The following is a 19,328-nucleotide window of genomic DNA, read 5'->3' on the forward strand; positions in this document are numbered from 1 at the left end:
TTGCCCAGGCTGGAGTGCGATGGGGCGATCTCGGCTCACTGCAACCTCCACCTCCTGGGTTCAAGCGATTCTCTTGCGTCAGCATCCCGAGTAGCTGGGACTAAAGGTGCGAGCCACCATGCCCGGCTAATTTTTTGTATTTTTAGTAGAGATGGGTTTTCAGTGTGTTAGCCAGGTTGGTCTCGATCTCCTGACCTTGTGAACTGCCCACCTTGGCCTCCCAAAGTGCTGGGATTACAGGTGTAAGCCACCACACCGGGCCTATACCTCCATATTTTTAAATAATATGACCGTCATTGTTTCTTTTTTTTTTTTTTTTTTTGAGACGGAGTCTCGCTCTGTCGCCCAGGCTGGAGTGCAGTGGCCGGATCTCGGCTCACTGCAAGCTCTGCCTCCCGGGTTTACGCCATTCTCCTGCCTCAGCCTCCCGAGTAGCTGGGACTACAGGCGGCCGCCACCTCGCCCGGCTAGTTTTTTGTATTTTTTAGTAGAGACGGGGTTTCACCGTGTTAGCCAGGATGATCTCCATCTCCTGACCTCGTGATCCGCCCGCCTCGGCCTCCCAAAGTGCTGGGATTACAGGCTTGAGCCACTGCGCCCGGCCGACCGTCATTGTTTCTTATTTTCAGTCTTGATATTGTCTGTGGAATTCTATATTAGGATGAATTCTGCAGTAAGTAACACAGTCTTAATAGTGGCCAAAGCAATTAAGACATTTAATTATGTCACCAGATCAACAGTCTGGAGATTAGAGGATTCAGAGCAGGTCCAGTGGTGTGACAACATCAGGATACTGTCATGAACTGTGTGTTTCTCTTCATGTCCCCTCTCCCCTTTTGGAGGCAAGGGTGATTGCCACAGCTCCAAGCCTCCCATCGTCACACATTCACATGATAGGGTGGAAAGCTGGAAGGAAGGAGACCAAAAAGGGAAACCTTTCTAACAGAGAACACATATGCAATGGAATAATGAAAGTCAGTTGTGAAAATGTCTTTATCTGTGTTGTTACTCATATTTTCCTGTAATCAGTTTCCTTTGTAACAGTGGCAGCTGTAACAAAGTACCACAAACTGTGGCTTAAAACAACAAAAATTTATTCTCACAGTTCTGGAGGCCAGAAGTACAAACTTAGTATCACTGGGCTGGAATCAAGGTGTGGACAAGAGCTTGCTTCCTCCAGAAACTATAGGGAAACATCCCTTTCTGGCCTCTTCCAGCTTTGTGTGGCTGCTGGCATTCCTTGGCCTGTGGCCGAATCTCACTCCAGCCTTCAAGGCCAGCACCAACCACTCAGTCTGCTCTGTCTTCCCATTGCCTTTTCCTCTGTGTATTTGTGTCAAATCTCCTTCTGCCTCCCTCTTACAAGGATTGCATTACATGTGATTGCATTTAACACCACCAGAGTAATCCAGGATAATCTCTTCTTAGCAAGGGCCATTGATTCAATCACATCTTCAGAGACTTTGCCACATAAAGTAACATTCACAAGTTCCAGGGATTAGGACCTAGTATCTTTGGAGGCCATTAATAAACCTGCTACAGTGACCTAGTAAACCACAGGTAAATTGATACAATTAACTTAGGAAAAAGTCTCATTAGTAAATTTGACAGGACTCTAGTTTCCATGACAATTTCTCTCTAGCCTTTCTCTCCATTCGTTGTAAAGAGGTAAGGACTTTCCTTATCAGATTGTTTTATTGCAGAGATTGTTTTTACCTAAAACTAAGTTTACCTAAGTTTACAAATTTGATTTAGATCAGTGGTTCTCAGTGGGGATGGTATGGCCCATAGGGGACTTCTGGAAGTTTGTGAGGGCCATTTCTTCTGGCTGTGACAATGCTAGGTGGGGGTGAGGATGCTGCTGGTATTGGGGGAAGACTAGGGATACTTACCAACCTTCAATGTGCAGGATAGTCCTCCACCAAATAGCCCACAGGATACCTTTGTAGGTAAAAAATCACTACTTATTTCTATTTCAGATGGTGTCTTGCTCTGTCACTCAGGCTGGAGTATAGTGGTGTGATCATAGCTCACTGTAGCCTCCATCTCATGGGATCAAGCAGTCCTGCCTCAGCTTCCCGAGTAGCTGGAACTACAGGCACGCACCACCATGTCCAGCTAACTTATTTTTTTAATTTATTTTTGAGACAGAGTCTCACTCTGTTGCCCAGGCTGGAGTGCAGTGGTGTGATCTCAGCTCACCGCAACCTCTGCTTCATGAGTTCAAGCGATTCTCCTGACACAGCCTCCTGAGTTGCTGGGATTACAGGTATGTGCCATGATGCCCAGCTAATTTTTTTTTTTTTTTTTGTATTTTTAGTAGAGATTGGTTTCGCCATGTTGGCCAGGCTGGTCTCAAACTCCTGACCTCAAGTGATCTGCCCGCCTTGGCCTCCCAGAGTGCTGGGATTACAGGCGTGAGCCACCACAGCCAACCTTTTTTTTTTTTTTTTGAGACATGATCTCTTAGTTTGTTGCCCAGGCTGGAGTCCAGTGTCATGATTATCGTAGCTCTGTGCAATCTGAAACTCCTGGGCACAAGCAATCTTTTTCCTCAGCCTCCCAGCTGGGACCACTGGTGCACATCACCATGCCTGGCTAATTTCGTTTCTTTTCTTATTTTTTTTTAATTTTTTTCAGACGGAGTTTCACTTTGTCACCCAGGCTGGAGTGCAGTGGTATGATCTCAGTTCACTACAACCTCCGCCTCCTGGGTTCAAGCAATTCTTGTGCCTCAGCCTCTCAGGTAGCTACGATTACAGGCACGTGCCACCACTCCTGGCTAATTTTTTGTATTTTTAGTAGAGATGGGGTTTCACCATGTTGATCAGGCTGGTCTTGAACTCCTGACCTCAAGTGTTCCACCCACCTCGGCCGCCCAAAGTGCTGGGATTACAGGTGTGAGCCACTGCGCGGGAATAATTTTTATATTTTTTGAGACACAGGGTCTCCCTGGGTTGCCCAGGTTGGTCTCAAACTCCTGGGCTCAAGTGATACTCCTGCCTTGGCCTCCCAAAGTACTGGGATTATAGGCATTGAGCCACTGCATCCAGCCAAACTTCTTACTATGTGTCTTACACTGTGTTCAACACTTGTTATTGCTCAAAATGGCCTTATCCTTTATATGTACTTGCCAAGAGAAATTTTTATTAGAGACAAGGTCTCACTGTGTTGCTCAGGCTGGAGTGCAGTGGTGCTATCACAGCTCACTGCAGCCTTAGCCTCCTGGGCTCAAGTGATCCTCCCACCTCAGCCTCTAGAGTAACTGGGACTACAGGCACACACCACCATACCTGGCTAATTTTTAAAATTCTTTTCGTACAGATGGGGGTCTCACTATGTTTCTCAGGTTGGTCTTGAACTCCTGAGCTCAAGTGATCCTCCTGCCTCAGTCTCCCAAAGTGCTAGGATTACAGGGATAAGCCACCACACCCATCCCCAGATTTACAATTAAAAAACTCTTGGCCGGGCGCGGTGGCTCAAGCCTGTAATCCCAGCACTTTGGGAGGCCGAGACGGGCGGATCACGAGGTCAGGAGATCGAGACCATCCTGGCTAACACAGTGAAACCCCGTCTCTACTAAAATACAAAAAACTAGCCGGGCGAGGTGGTGGGCACCTGTAGTCCCAGCTACTCCGGAGGCTGAGGCAGGAGAATGGTGTAAACCTGGGAGGCGGAGCTTGCAGTGAGCTGAGATCCTGCCACTGCACTCCAGCCTGGGAGACAGAGCCAGACTCCGTCTCAAAAAAAAAAAAAACTCTTACACCGAAAACAAAATAAAATGTGGTAAAGCCAGTTATTTTACAGGTAAGAAAGGTGATACTCATAGATGTAAAGAATCTAGCTGGGTGTGGTGGGTCATGCCTGTAATCCTAGCACATTGGGAGGCTGATTCTGGAGGATCACTTGAGGCCAGGAGTTCGAGAGCAGCCAGGGCAACAAATCGGCCCCCGTCTCTACATAGTAAAAATTAAAAAATTATCTGGGGGTGGTTGGGCACAGTGGTTCATGCCTGTAATCCCAGTACTTTGGGAGGCTGAGCCGGGCAGATCACGAGGTCAGGAATTCAAGACCAGCCTGGAAAGTCCAGGCTGCAGTGAGCCATGATTTCATCACTACTCCGGCCTGGGCCACAGAGCGAGACTCCGTTTCCGAACAAACAAACAAACAACAACAAAGAAAAAACCTGCAAACTTTGAGATCAGCTAAGCCAAGCTAGACACTTTACAGATGAGAAACTCACTGAGGGCTGGAGGAGGGAAGAGGGTTGCCCACCTGGACCATAAAACTGAACTAGGGCTAATGTAATGCTCTTTCCATTATTCCAGGTCAAGGAGTCAGATCCTTATTCAAGCCCCAGCATTCTGATTTGCCAGGTCTGTGAAGTTTGGCAAGATTCTTTACATCTATTTAATTAATTTATGTATTTAGAAACAGAGTTTCACTCTTTTGCCCAGGTTAGTGTGCAGTGGCACCATTACAGCTCACTATAATCTTAAAATCCTGGGCTCAAGGTGATTCCTTCTCCCTCAGCCTCTCAAGTAGCTAGGACTACAGGTGCACTACCAGCTGCAGATATCTACACACACACACACACAAACACACACACACACACACGTATGTATTTTTTGAGATGGAGTCTTACTCTGTTACCTGGGCTGGAGTGCAGCAGCCACTATCTCAGCTCACTGCAACCTCCGCCTCCTCAGTTCAAGCAATTCTCCTGCCTCAGCCTCCTGAGTAGCTGGGATTACAGACGCACGCCACTACACCCAGCTGATTTTTTGTATTTTTAGTAGAGATGGGTCATGTTGGCCAGGCTGGTCTCGAACTTCTGACCTCAGGCAATCCGCCCACTTTGGCCTCTCAAAGTGCTGGGGTTACAGGCGTGAGCCACCCCACCTGGCTGCCAGCTAAATTTTTAAATTTTTTTAGAGATGGGTTTTTGTCATGTTGTCCAGGCTGGCCCCAACCTCCTGGGCTGAAGCCATCTCCCTGCCTTAGCCTCCCAAAGTGCTGGGATTACAGGCATGAGCCACCACACCCAGCCTAAAATTAGTTTTACCTGTTTCTTTTCACCTTTTAAAATGTGGCTACTAGAAAAATTAAAAGCACCTATGGGTCTCACTGTGTTAAGGTGAGACCCCACCCATCAGGCGGGGTGACTCCCACCTGTAATCCCAGCATTTTAGGAGGCCGAGACAGGCGAATCATGAGGTCAGGAGTTCAGGACCAGCCTGGCCAACATAGTAAAACCCCTACTAAAAATGCAAAAATTAGCCGGGCGTGGTGGTGTGCACACCTGTAGTTGCAGCTACTCGGGAGGCTGAGGCAGGGAAAATCGCTTGAACCCAGGAGGCAGAGGCTGCAGTGAGCCGAGAGCCAGGGTGACAAGAGTGAAACTCTGTCTCAAAAATAAATAAATAAAATAAATAAATAAATAAATAAATAAATAAATAAATAAAATGGCTATGCTTACTGGGTAGCTAGGAGTTTGCTGTTATCCTGTTCTGGGAATACTACCAGCAGTTTAGATTTCGGGAGATACCAGAGTACTGCCCTCTTTTCTTTCTTTTCCTTTTTTTTTTTTTTTTTTTTGGAGACAGAGTCTCGCTCTGTCACCCAGGCTGGAGTGCAGTGGTGCAATCTCGGCTTACTGCAAGCTCCGCCTCCAGGGTTCAGGCCATTCTCCTGCCTCAGCCTCCTAAGTAGCTGGGACTACAGGCACCCGCCACCATGCCCGGCTAATTTTTTTGTGTGTGTTTTTAGTAGAGATGCGGTTTCACCGTGTTAGCCAGGATGGTCTCGATCTCCTGACCTCGTGATCTGCCTGCCTCGGCCTCCCAAAGTGCTGGAATTACAGGCATGAGCCACTCGCCTGGCCCAAGCACATGCCATTTCAATGGCCTTGTGCTGCATAACTCCCACTCCCCTATTCTGCTGTTCCAGGCTCTGGTCATATTGGGCTTTTTGTTTTTCTTTTTTTTGAGATGGAGTCCTGCTTTGTTGCCCAGGATGGAGTGCAGTGGTGTGATCTCAGCCCACTGCAACCTCCATCTCCCAGGTTCAAGTGATTCTAGTGCCTCAGCCTCCTGAGTAGCTGGGACAGGTGCCAGGCATCACTCATGGCTTATGTTTTGTTTTCAATTAGCAATAATCGCACCTCGGATAAACCTCATTGGCTATGATACTGCCACTGTGCAAAGCTAATGTTTTGTAATTTCAGTAGAGACGGGGTTTTGCCATGTTGGTCAGGCTGGTCTCGAACTCCTGACCTCAGGTGATCCGCCTGCCTTGGTCTCCCAAAGTGCTGGGATTACAGGTGTGAACCACTGCGCCTAGGCCATACCGGCTCTTGACTCTTCCTTGAACCAGCTAGATTTGCTTCTGCCCCAGCACTCTTCGACTTGTACTTTCTGGCTGGCATGATCTTCCCTCAGAGGATGGTTTAGTTCCCTTGATTACTCCAAGTCCTCATCACCATCTAACACGCTTATGTTTTACTTATTTCTTGTCTGTCTCTCCCTACCATAAGATCCAAGAAGGTTGGGATTTCTGTCACTTTTTTTCGTTGTTCAGTGCTATATTCTTGGTGGTGTCCACATGGTAGGTGCTATTAACTGAACACGCAAGCAAATATTTTCCTGAGTTTGTCACGTCTATGTTTTTGATGTGTCTGCCATGCAACAATCTTATTTACATATTCAAAACTGTTTAAAAAAATTGTTGAGACGGAGTCTCACTGTGTCGCCCAGGCTGGGGTGCAGTGGCCTGATCTCAGCTCACTGCAAGCTCCGCCTCCCGGGTTCAAGCGATTCTCCTGCCTCAGCCTCCCAAGTAGCTGGGACTACACGCATGCGCCACCACACCTGGCTAATTTTGTATTTTTAGTAGAGAGGGGGTTTCACCATGTTGGCCAGGTCCTGACCTCCTGACCTCAGGTGATTGGCCTACATTGGCCTCCCAAAATGCTGGAATTACAGGCGTGAGCCACCGCTCCCGGACTAAAATTTTTTTTAATAAGGCTCAACTTTTGCTTCTTCCAGAATTGTTTTTCTCATTTATTAAACTGTTTATTGTGAAAACCTTCAAGCATACAGTAGCGTCATTCCATTATTTCTTGATTGGGAATTCCATCAGGGCAGAGGCCTTTGATTTTTCACCGTCTGCCAGGACCTCAGCAACCCCAGGGAATGTTTCCAAAGAATGAATTAATGGCATGAGGGCTTCTCCGGGGCCTGCCTCAGGTCCCCTCGCGGTGCCCAGCACAGTCCCGGAAGCCGTTTGCCGACTCAAGGCGCCTGTCCTGGTTTCTCCCGCCAGGCCCGGCCTTTCCCTGTACACTCACGCGGCCACCTCCAGGCGCAGGTTTGGACAGGGCTTCCAGAATGGGAGGAGCCCTGACTTCCAATTGAACAAAGTTTTTCCTAGGAGCCCGCCGGTCCCAGCCCCACCCGGGCCAGAGGCCGCCTCACAGACTAGGCCTCTTTGCCGCCGGGGCCGCTCGCGCGCGTTCTCCTCTCTTCAGCCCTCCCTCTCCCTCCCAACCCTCCCCCCGCCACGGGCTGTGGCGGTTGGTCGTCCCTTTCCCACCCCCTCAGCTAACGAGCGGGCTCTAGGTCCTCTGGGATTGGCTGTGCTTGAGTGCATCTTCCCTCAGCGTTTCTGATTGGTCGCTGGACGCGCGGGATGCGGGTCTCCATTGGCTAGGCCAGGGCGCCTGCGCGGCGGGGTTCTCGGTCGCCAGCCATTCCTGGGGAGGACTGCCGCTCGTTCGGACGTCTTTCCTATCGCTGGAGGAGACGTCCGGGCTCTCCGGGAAGGCGGCTGCGGCGACAAAATGAAGATATTCGTGGGCAACGTCGACGGGGCGGATACGACTCCGGAGGAGCTGGCAGCCCTCTTTGCGCCCTACGGCACGGTCATGAGCTGCGCCGTCATGAAACAGTTCGCCTTCGTGCACATGCGCGAGAACGCGGGCGCGCTGCGCGCCATCGAAGCCCTGCACGGCCACGAGCTGCGGCCGGGGCGCGCGCTCGTGGTGGAGATGTCGCGCCCAAGGCCTCTTAATACTTGGAAGATTTTCGTGGGCAATGTGTCGGCTGCATGCACGAGCCAGGAACTGCGCAGCCTCTTCGAGCGCCGCGGACGCGTCATCGAGTGTGACGTGGTGAAAGGTAACGCGGAGGCGCGCTCGGGGGCGGGGGCGCGCTCGGGGCACTCTGCCTGTTAGCCACGCCCCTTACCCGGGGGTCGGTCACTGCGCGGTTGGGAGGGGTTGGGAAGTGCGCGGGAGCAGGCCGGAGGTGTTGGGGGCGCGTTGGGTAGAGCCACCCTCCTCCCCTGCGGTCCAGGAACCGTCCACCAAGTAGGAGGAAGCGGCTCTGGGTGGGTGCGGCGGCCACTGCGAGCCAAGCTACGGGGCCGGGGACGCGCCTGAGAGCCTTGCGAGTGTACCGGGGGCGCGCCTTCTCCTGGTCTCCTGGGCCTGGCACCCAGCGGAAATTGGGAAGTGACGGGCACAAGCCGGATCATGAAGCGGGGAAGATTTCTCCACTTCCCCACTTCCTCTCCAGACGTCGGTCAGAGCAAGGGAAGAGGGAAAAGGTGGGGCTGACGCCCCAAGGCCGCCCTCCTGTTCCCTCCCGATGAATGTGCTCAAGCGGAAGGTAACGGGGCCCTTGGACGTTTCTCGGGCTGGGGTCTGTTAGTCTTGTCTGGCATGGGTCTACTCACGGGCACAATTACACGTGGGTACGAGAGGGGCCCCTTCCGAATCACTTTGGCCTTTCAATATTAGGTAGGTTAGGCGTGGCAGCTCTGTGCTTTCCTCCTCCCTCAAACCTGGGATTTTTCTTTGGGCTCGATTTTACATTTGTCAACTGGAAACCCCAGCCTTTTGCATGTGCAAGAAAGTTTGTTTTATGAAGGCCCCTTCTGCGTAGTCTTTACGTGCCAAGCTAGTGCCCCAGGGCAGTGTCTTTCTTTCATAAGCTTGGTGACTTTGCAAGGGGGCATACTCTGGCTGAGGGGGTCCTGGGGAGGGGTCTGTGAGAGGTCTTCATTAAACAGTGGCTAAACACGATTTATTGAATCAGTAGTAGTCATTGCTTGAGTAGTCTAATCCTCAGGGCAGATCCCTATTGCCTTTTCTTCGAGAAAAATGTGTCACCATAATTTAAGCCTGACTAGGGACCCAGTTGACTTTTCATAGCCTGAGTTTTATTCCTTAAGCTCTTTTACATTGGCAAGGTTTGGTAGGACAGCCCTTGTGTATGTGGCCAGCCTCTGCTCCACTTGGGAACATATCAGAGCTAACTTTGCCCTGTCATCTTGGAGGATGCAGCCTGGGAGTATCTGATGCCCTACTCCTGGTGGGTTCATGCCTGCTCATACCCTGTGTGAGAAGTTTCAGGGATAGGAAATAAATGTAGGTGCAAGTGTTTATTTATCCCACCAAGATATTTCATTTGCTGTCCTGGAAAGGCACATCTTTGGGGCCATTCCTAGTCCTTTAAGTGGGGGAAATATAAAGGGTCATAGTGTCCACTTCTAGGAACAAGTCCTTGTTCTGCATTAATACTGCATTCTATTTTCCTCAACTCAGGTTATACACGTCCACGACTATCCGGAATCGGGCTTTCCTGCTGGGTGCTCTGAGGCAGGCTGTATGGTGCATGGATTTTGCTTTTGTTTAGAGTAAAAGAGTGGGGAGGGTCTCAGATTGGGTACTTGTCCAGCAAAAGGATGGGGTATATGAGTCTCATTTATGAGAGTTTTGTGTTTAATTGACTTACCAAGTTTCTTTTGTGGTTGTTAGGTAGGGTGGCTACTAGATTGAGAGTCTAGAGTCAAACATCTGAAGGGACAGTCTCCCTGGAACTCAAGCTCCTTGCTTGCTTTCGGGTGGTAGAGAATGCCAAAAATTTGCCTGAATTTGCTTGGGACCCAGCACCAAGTGACAGTGGGGGTGAAGAGCATAACTGCCCATGAATTTTTAGAACTCCTGGGTGACTCCTTGTGAGAGTTAGAGGGAGTTTTGTGCATTTTGTTCCTTTATAAACATTTGGCAGAAATGCATTGACTTACTCAGGGAGTGGTGGTCAACTATTTGCAGTTATGTTGTTGTGTAACAGAGCTCCTGATAATACTTCGATGTAAGAGACTGCGGGAAAGATTTGAACATCATGTTCTCCACTGATGTCTTTCTATCTATTTGTGATGACGGAAAGTGAGGGTTGAAAGTTGGGAGTGTAGTAGAAGCGACTGGCTCTCTAAAGAGTGTATTCATTTCTTGTGCTAGGAGTGGTCATTTGATTGAGTCTCCTCGTGTTGGCTGACAGGGCTTTGAAAAGCACAGAAGCTTGGTGTTGCATAGGACAACCAGCTCTGTTTTCTTTCACAGGAAAAAAAAACAACATAGTTGCTTGGTTACTCTAGGAGCTTAGATAGGATTTGTAGAACAGAAATCTCAGTAGCAACAGTGGATTGTAACCACTCCACAGTTTCCTCCTATTAGGTGTTCAAAGATGAACAGCTTCCGGAAACGTGTACAGACTTGTGGGGAGATCTGAAAGACCAAAGAGGAAAATATCTCCTCTTCATTTTTGTGAGTGACTGTTTCTTCTTCCTATACAGAACTCTGTAGTTTGAAGTTTAAGATTTTTTCTTTTTTTTTTTTTTGAGATGGAGTCTCGCTTTGTCGCCCAGGCTGGAATGCAGTGGCGAGACCTCAGCTCACTGCAAGCTCCGCCTCCCGGGTTCATGCCTTTCTGCCTCAGCCTCCCGAGTCGCTGGGACTACAGAGTCGCTGGGACTACAGGCGCCTGCCACTACGCCCAGCTAATTTTTGTATTTTTAGTAGAGACGGAGTTTCACCGTGTTAGCCAGGATGGTCTCCATTTCCTGACCTTGTGATCCGCCCGCCTTGGCCTCCCCAAGTGCTGGGATTACAGGTGTGAGCCACTGTGCCTGGCCCTCAAGTTTAAGATTTTTAGTCTTAAGACAGGAGAACTTATTTTTCTGGATTCATTTAATTTTGGTACTGGAGGACTTTTGACGCCACCAGACCATTTGGAGATCTCTGTAAAACATTACTTGATAGTCCCAATGCAGTGATTTCCTTCAGAGTTTCCTTGAATTAGATCTCCAGGCAACAAGGTTCCTGGAATTTTTCAGATCTCTGGTTTTAATGGTCTTAGGAGTACCTGGGTTTCAGGACATCTTTAATATAGCTAGGTCTGTGCTTTGCCGCTTACTGTGATAGGGCGTATCACTGTTGGATGTGGTTGAGTTAGCTGGGCCACCTATTCACACTTTCTCCTCCAATATCAGGCTTAGAAACTTCCTGATACACTTTGGTTATAATTGTATCAGATGGATTTTAAAATTTCGTACTTATTTTTATATTATTTATATATTATTTTTTGAGACAGAGTCTCGTTCTGTTGTCCAGGCTGGAGTGCAGTGGCGAGATCTCAGCTCACTGCACCCTCTGCCTCCTGGGTTCAAGCAGTTCTCCTGCCTCAGCCTCTCAAGTAGCTGGGACTACAGGCCACTACACCTGACTAATTTTTGAATTTTTAGTGCAGACAGGGTTTCACTATGTTGGCCAGGCTGGTCTCGAACTCCTAACCTCAGGTGATCTGCCTGCCTAGGCCTCCCAAAGTATTGGGATTACAGGCATGAGCCACCATGCCCGGCCTGGATTTTTAAATTTTTTGATCAGTTATGCAACTCATCTGGGCAGTCATTTGAATTATACATGTGACACCTCAGTTTTCAATTTTCACCACTTGGTCTGAATGAAAACCACCTAAGGAGGGAAACAGACAATGGGATGTCCAAATGCTCTTGTAAGCCCTTGGAAGTTTTTGTCTTATTCTAGTGTCAGGAATTTGTGGAATTATCTGGACTATTAGAATCGTTCCTTAATATTACCTCAGAATGTCTAGAGGCCCCTCCCCCGAACAAGTGCCTATGAGCTCCAGCAACTCTGCTTCCTTTCCACTTTGGGTCTTTCTGCTTGCCATCTCCAGGTGGTTTTGCCATTTCCAAGGATTACCTCAGCCTCTGCTTTTATTTTTATTTTTTATGTAAAAATTTTAAAAAATATTTATTCATTCTTTTAGAGATAGGGTCTCGCTTTGTTGCTCAGGCCAGAGTGCAGTGGCATGATTGTGGCTCACTGTAGCCTTGACCTCCTGAGCTCAAGCCATCCTTCCACCTCAGTCTCTCAAAGTATTAGGATTACAGGAGGGAGCCACCATGCCTGGCCCAGCCTCTGCTTTTAAAGGGCTCTTAGGCCACGTGCTAGTTTTTAGTTTTTTGTTTTTTAGCTTACTCTACCCAAAGTGGAGATGAGAGATCACAGGACAACTTTAGTGCCTTATGGCTAGGCCGAAAGAAACACGTAGTTTTTCCCAAGTAGTAGATGAGGCTCCGGCCACGGGAGTCTTGAGGACAGAGTTGTGGTAATTCTTTTTTCTTTTTGAGATGGAGTTTCACCCATTTTGCCCAGGCTGGAGTGCAGTGGCATGATCTTGACTCACTGCAACCGCTGCCTCCTGGGTTCAAGTGATTCTCCTGCCTTAGCCTCCTGAGTAGCTGGGATTACAGGCACATGCCACCACAGGCGGCTAATTTTGTATTTTTAGTAAAGACGGAGTTTCACCGTGTTGGTCAGGCTGGTCTTGAACTCCTGACCTCAGATGGTCCGCCTGCCTCGGCTTCCCAAAGTGCCGAGATTCGGCGTGAGCCACTGTGCCTGGCCTCATTTTGTTCTTTTATCATCTCTGCCAGGTTCTAGGTTTGTATGGCATTGTGTTTTGCTTGAGATGAAAGATAATATTCTATAGGGAAATAAACCTCTGGTTATTTCTAGGTTTGAATAGTCATAATTCCTTATTCTGTAGCTGTTTATGTCTTACAAGGCACTTTTGTCTTTTCTCTTGAACCTCTTAACTTTGAGGTAGGTAGGATAGATTTGTTGGAGGAAATAAGTGGTAAGTTTCTTTTTATTTTTTTTTTTGAGACGGAGTTTTGCTCTTGTCACCCAGGCTGGAGTGCAGTGGCATGATCTTGGCTTACTACAACCTCCTCTTTCTCCTGGGTTCAAGTGGTTCTCCTTCCTCAGCCTCCCGAGTAGCTGGGATTACAGGTGACTGCCACCACACCCAGGTAATTTTTGTATTTTTAGTAGAGACTTGGTTTCACCATGTTGGCCAGGCTGGTCTTGAACTCCTGACCTCAGGTGATCCACCCATCTGGACTTCCTAAAGTGTTGGGATTACACGCATGAGCCACCGTGCTGGGCCAGTTTCTTTTCTTTTGTTTTCTTTTCTTTTTTTTTTTGAAATGGAGTCTTGCGGTGTCACCCAGGCTGGAGTACAGTGGTGCCATCTCGGCTCACTGCAACCTCCACCTCCCAGGTTCAAGTGATTCTCCTGCCTCAGCTTCCCGAGTAGCTGGGATTATAGGTGTGCACCACCACACCTGGCTAATTTTTGTATTTTTAGGAGAGATGGGGTTTCACCACATTGGTCATGCTGGTCTTGAACTCCTGATCTCATGAGCCACCGCACCTGCCTAAATGGTAAGTTTCCTAAGATAACAAGTCAGTGATACCTGTATCTGGAACTGAGACCATTGAATTCTTAATTAAGGATCACTTTTGTGCTATGCCACGCTTCTGACTTCTACTTATTGATTGTATTTTTTTCCCATTATCCTGAGGTTTGTGTCATTGTCTTCAAATCCAGGGAAATGACTTGTTCTGTAGGAGCAGCTAGATGGGCATCCCAGTACGAAAGTTTCTAAAAATGAGGACCCTTGTTTGGAGATTATTAAGAATGTTTCTTATCTTAGTATTGTCATCCAGGTAGCTCTGTTTCTTAAACTGATGTGACAGATAGCATCCTGGTACTTGGATGCTATCTGAGAGTAGCCACAGGTCGAGAATGGAGCTAAGCTCAGAACCCTATTTCCTAGGGGCAGGCTTCTCTCGTTCAGATTCTGCCTGTGCTATTGTGCTTTGTGAGTGTGGACTTGAGAATTTCTCTCCACTCCTTCACTACCTGAAGTTTTATCCTTCTGTGTGGTGGATAAGTATGTAACTTTGAGACCGACATCCTGTCTTCTCCTACCCTACCACAGCTTACTCAGATCATAATGAGAGCTGCAGGGTTAACCTGCTTAGCAGAGCCTGTTAGCTGCAGTAATTGCAGCTTCATGCCTTATAGGTGAGAAACCAGATATTTCCTGTAAGCAGTCTGCTCTGTGAACAGAAGCCCAAGGTGTAAGGTATACCTCTGTCCCTTAAAGAGGAAACAGTGGAGGATGTAATGTGGTCTGGGACAGGGGGATTGGGCATAAACTCAGCCACTAGGCTTAGTTTCTATTCCCATACCTCGTTGGCTTACACAGGGTCCATCTTCTCTGCTTCTAAGCCTTAAGTTTTAGTCATATGACACGGTCCTGCCTCATACCTTGACTTCTCAGGGATAGATTGTATAGCAAAGGGACATTGGAAGAGCTGTGATTCTGGTCCTGACTCTAACACACTTTGAGTAGGGCAAACCATGTAAAAACTCTGAGCATGTATGTGTGTCCATCTGTTAAATGGAGATAATGATTCTTTGCCCTGCCTACCTCACAGGATTGTGAGGCCCAAATGAGGTCCTCCCGTACCTGAGAGTGCCTTGAAAACTTGGGAAGTACTGTGAAAAAGCAAGAGAGATCATATTGGAACAATGTTGTGAACTGCTTGCTTATTGCAGTCTAACTCTCTTGCCTTAATTGGACATGGGCTGAGAGATGGGTCATACCAAAACGTGAGTGGTCGTTTCCAGTGTTTGAGAGTTAGGCTTCAACAGTGAGCTAGGCCTCAAAGCTGTTCGGTGAGCTTGGGTTGAGAACACTGAAGAATTGAGTGATCTAGGAACCCTTTCTGCATTTTTTTCTGCTGGTTTGTACTTACAGGAGATGGTGAAGATTTTTATCCTGTGTTGCAGTTCATCTCTGCTCCTTCTCTCACCAGGAAGTTGGGTGAGGTGGCAGGGTTTGTAAAGGGGAGAATGGGAAGAAGGCTGTAGGCAAAGATGACTGCTTGGGACAGTCAGAAGCTTTGTTATATGGGAGCTACATTTTATGACATACTCCTGGAGAGGGTTTGGAGGCCGTGGAGGTAGCTGGCAACAGCTGGGTGCTGTTGTGTGTCCAATTTGGGACCCATCAGGTAGCATGCCCTGCCCCCCTAATTGCTAACCCTCTGTCTGCTGCTTTATCAGACTACGCGTTTGTTCACATGGAGAAGGAAGCAGATGCCAAAGCCGCAATCGCGCAGCTCAACGGCAAAGAAGTGAAGGGCAAGCGCATCAACGTGGAACTCTCCACCAAGGGTCAGAAGAAGGGGCCTGGCCTGGCTGTCCAGTCTGGGGACAAGACCAAGAAACCAGGGGCTGGGGATACGGCCTTCCCTGGAACTGGTGGCTTCTCTGCCACCTTCGACTACCAGCAGGCTTTTGGCAACAGCACTGGTGGCTTTGATGGGCAAGCCCGTCAGCCCACACCACCCTTCTTTGGTCGCGACCGCAGCCCTCTGCGCCGTTCACCTCCCCGAGCCTCTTATGTGGCTCCTCTGACGGCCCAGCCAGCTACCTACCGGGCCCAGCCGTCAGTGTCACTGGGAGCTGCCTACAGGGCCCAGCCTTCTGCCTCTTTGGGTGTTGGCTATCGGACTCAGCCCATGACAGCCCAGGCAGCCTCTTACCGCGCTCAGCCCTCTGTCTCCCTTGGGGCCCCATACAGGGGCCAGCTGGCTAGTCCTAGCTCCCAGTCTGCTGCAGCTTCTTCACTCGGCCCCTATGGTGGAGCCCAGCCCTCGGCCTCGGCCCTTTCCTCCTATGGGGGTCAGGCAGCTGCGGCTTCTTCGCTCAACTCCTATGGGGCTCAGGGTTCCTCCCTTGCCTCCTATGGTAACCAGCCATCCTCTTACGGCGCCCAGGCTGCCTCTTCCTATGGGGTTCGTGCAGCTGCTTCTTCCTACAACACCCAGGGAGCAGCTTCCTCCTTAGGCTCCTACGGGGCTCAGGCAGCCTCCTATGGGGCCCAGTCTGCAGCCTCCTCACTAGCTTATGGAGCCCAGGCAGCTTCTTACAATGCCCAGCCCTCGGCCTCTTACAATGCCCAGTCTGCCCCATATGCTGCACAGCAGGCTGCTTCCTACTCTTCCCAACCTGCTGCCTATGTGGCGCAGCCAGCCACAGCTGCTGCCTATGCCAGCCAGCCAGCAGCCTATGCCGCACAAGCCACTACCCCAATGGCTGGCTCTTATGGGGCCCAGCCGGTTGTCCAGACCCAGCTGAATAGTTACGGGGCCCAAGCATCAATGGGCCTCTCAGGCTCCTATGGGGCTCAGTCGGCTGCTGCGGCCACTGGCTCCTATGGTGCCGCAGCAGCCTACGGGGCCCAACCTTCTGCCACCCTGGCAGCTCCTTACCGCACTCAGTCGTCAGCCTCATTGGCTGCTTCCTATGCTGCCCAGCAGCATCCCCAGGCTGCTGCCTCCTACCGCGGTCAGCCAGGCAATGCCTATGATGGGGCAGGTCAGCCGTCTGCAGCCTACCTGTCCATGTCCCAGGGGGCCGTTGCCAACGCCAACAGCACCCCGCCGCCCTATGAGCGTACCCGCCTCTCCCCACCCCGGGCCAGCTACGACGATCCCTACAAAAAGGCTGTCGCCATGTCGAAAAGGTACTGTATGCCCCTCCGCCTCTGCCCCCAGCTGGGGCTTAGGGCAAGGGGCTGAGGTTGGCATGGGAGGGAAACTGGAGGCATCGGCCCCTCCCTTGGTCTTCTCTTCTCTATTTCTGTGGGATGTCCAGAGGCCGAGGGGAGCAGTGTCAGTGAACTTCTCTGGTCACCAGGGTTCAGGTGGAGCATAGTGCTCAGCCTGGGGTGGTACCTGCTAGTCAGACCAGGCACACTGTCACCTGTCTAGGCTAGCCCAAGTGTCATTGGAGCTACTGCCTGCAGGACTGTGGCCCATATCCTTTCCCACTGTCTCAAGGATCCTTAAGCCTATTACGTGGTTGTCCTGGCTTTGGCAGGGATGGGGGTTAAAGAGTAGTCCCTTTGGCACTCACTGGCTAAAGGCAAGTTTATGAGGTGCGTCCACTCTGGGAAGTTGGGGACCTTGCTTTCATCCGCCGTTCTGTTGATAAACAACCAAGGTCTTTCTCTGCAGGGCCCAGGGGTGGAGATAGTTTGCTGTGTGGGAATGTAGACCAAAATCCACCTTGGCCAGTTCAGAGGGGAGGACTTCAGTGGAGGGTTTGGTTTCCCACTGACTTGAAGCCAGGCTTGATTTTTTTGGCCTGGATAGGGTGATGAGCCTTCTGACTAAAGGAGACCAATCTCTTGGAGACCAGTGTGATCACACCCTCCCTTTCCCCATTGGCATCTCCCCAGTGCCCACCTGGAGTCCTCCCCTCAATTGTCTCATTCACCAACTGTCTTCTTCTCTCGACTAGGTATGGTTCCGACCGGCGTTTAGCCGAGCTCTCTGATTACCGCCGTTTATCAGAGTCGCAGCTTTCGTTCCGCCGCTCGCCGACAAAGTCCTCGCTGGATTACCGTCGCCTGCCCGATGCCCATTCCGATTACGCACGCTATTCGGGCTCCTATAATGATTACCTGCGGGCGGCTCAGATGCACTCTGGCTACCAGCGCCGCATGTAGGGCCATCCTGGGATGGGGTACCACAGGGCGGGAGGGAGAAAAGAGGTGGGTAGGGTTACAGATCCAGGTTATAACTACTCTGGCCCATACCTTTCCTGGTTGTGGTTTTCCATCCCCTCTACCATGTGGGCCTTCCCCAGGAGATGATCCTTTTGAGTGTTCGGCAGTAACCTACTTTGTTCCTTCGCCTCAGCAGCAAATCTTGCTACTGGCTCTAGATCTGCGGTTTTCCCTCTACCCTGCCTCCCGTCTCCCCAGAATGGGAATTTCTTTTATGTTTTTATTTTTTTTTCCTGGCTCCTTTTTATTTTTGTGCGCGATATTTAAGGTCGTCTGGATGGGGAAGCAACCTGCAGCTGAGGTCGCCGGCGCCTTTTTCTTTTTAGATGGGAAGGAGGCCAGGAAAGGGTTAGCTTAACCATTTCCTATGCGCCAAGCTGTGCCAGCAGTCCAGGGTACCCTGACTGTCCCTCTGTAGACTGTTGAGACTGAGTTCCTGTTGGGACAGTCAGTTGGCATGTATCCAAGTCCCTGCTGACCACTAATGTTCTAGCTGATGGTGAGCGGCACAGTCCCACTTCCCCATCTCCCCAAGTAGGTGGTGTTAGAAAACCTTAATTTTTTTTCCCTTTTGTATGGACTACAAATAAAACTTGGGGCAATTTGCAGTTTGGAAACCTGGTTGTCATTGTCTTGATTGCATTCAGTGTCAAAGCAGCCAATTTGACATCCAGGAATACATGATAGCTAAAGGGAAGGCAGTCAGAGAACCCAGGACTGGTGAGGAAAGGGGTTTGAATGTGGGAATTAGAAGGATTGCCCTGTGGCCCAGAAGGATTTAGCTTATCGTCGTCCTGCTAGCCTGCCATCTTTCAGACTGGAGTCCAGAGCAAGCGGCCTGGTCCTCAGCCCTCAACTTGAGTTAGTCACACCAAAATGCAGTAAATAATGCCCATTTTCCACTGCCTGTGTCCCTCACTTTTCTCTAGTTCAGGAATAACCTGTGTTCCAATGGGATGGTTTTGGGGTTTGGCCTGTCAGGAAGTGGGGAGTGGGCTGCCGTGGTATTTACAGGCTAGTGGATCTTTTAGGCAGTAGGCTCAAATGAGTGCTGGGGCTGGAACCCAGAGAGGAACCAGTAGTGGAGTGGGGGTAATGGCATTGCCTGATACTGCCCTATGGTTGAAAGAAGGAAGGGCAGAGAAAACTTGAAGCAGGTATGGGGCATTCTGGTCGTATTTTGCCTGTTGAGCTGTTACCATGGAGCATCCTCTGTGTCCTGCCAACTCCTGCCATTATAGTAACTGGAGACTCCTTTCCCTATCCCTATCTGTTAAGATTTTCAGATGTCCTCTCTCTGGGTTTATATTTGAAGGTATAGAATCTGGGAAGGGGTGGGATGCAAGCATAACCAAGTAGGGATGTTAGGGTTGGGTGGGGAATTGAGGACTCTTTATGCTTTTATTCTAGGGCTGGGGATTGAGGACCTGGGCAAAAAATATGACATTTCCAACCAGGGACAAGATGGAGGCTTGGGCTTAATGCTGGGTAAATGGAAGACTGGTTGAGTGGGATGATAATGGGAGAAC

At 49.7% G+C, this 19,328-nt stretch overlaps 1 protein-coding gene across 4 annotated transcripts; it reads left to right on the forward strand.

The window, feature by feature from the left end:
* Nucleotides 1–7,561: 7,561 nt before the first annotated feature.
* RBM14 (RNA binding motif protein 14) lies at nt 7,562–18,416 on the forward strand. 4 transcript variants are annotated; one of them, XR_001882445.1, is made up of 3 exons: nt 7,562–8,177; nt 8,355–8,669; nt 15,288–15,572. XR_001882445.1 is itself a non-coding variant. In XM_017857203.1 (3 exons), exons 1-3 carry the CDS (start codon nt 7,841–7,843, stop codon nt 17,737–17,739), a joined length of 2,010 nt encoding a protein of 669 aa, XP_017712692.1. In that variant the 5' UTR covers nt 7,562–7,840; the 3' UTR covers nt 17,740–18,416. The 4 variants fall into 4 exon arrangements, 3 of the variants coding, with proteins under 3 accessions (XP_017712692.1, XP_017712694.1, XP_017712693.1); XM_017857203.1 differs by lacking the exon at nt 8,355–8,669 and adding an exon at nt 17,532–18,416 and having other exon boundaries at nt 15,288–16,752; XM_017857204.1 differs by lacking the exon at nt 7,562–8,177 and adding an exon at nt 17,532–18,416 and having other exon boundaries at nt 15,288–16,752.
* Nucleotides 18,417–19,328: the final 912 nt, after the last annotated feature.

The sequence above is a fragment of the Rhinopithecus bieti genome, unplaced genomic scaffold (genome assembly GCF_001698545.2).
Source record: "Rhinopithecus bieti isolate Rb0 unplaced genomic scaffold, ASM169854v2 scaffold_44159, whole genome shotgun sequence".
NCBI lineage: Eukaryota > Metazoa > Chordata > Mammalia > Primates > Cercopithecidae > Rhinopithecus > Rhinopithecus bieti.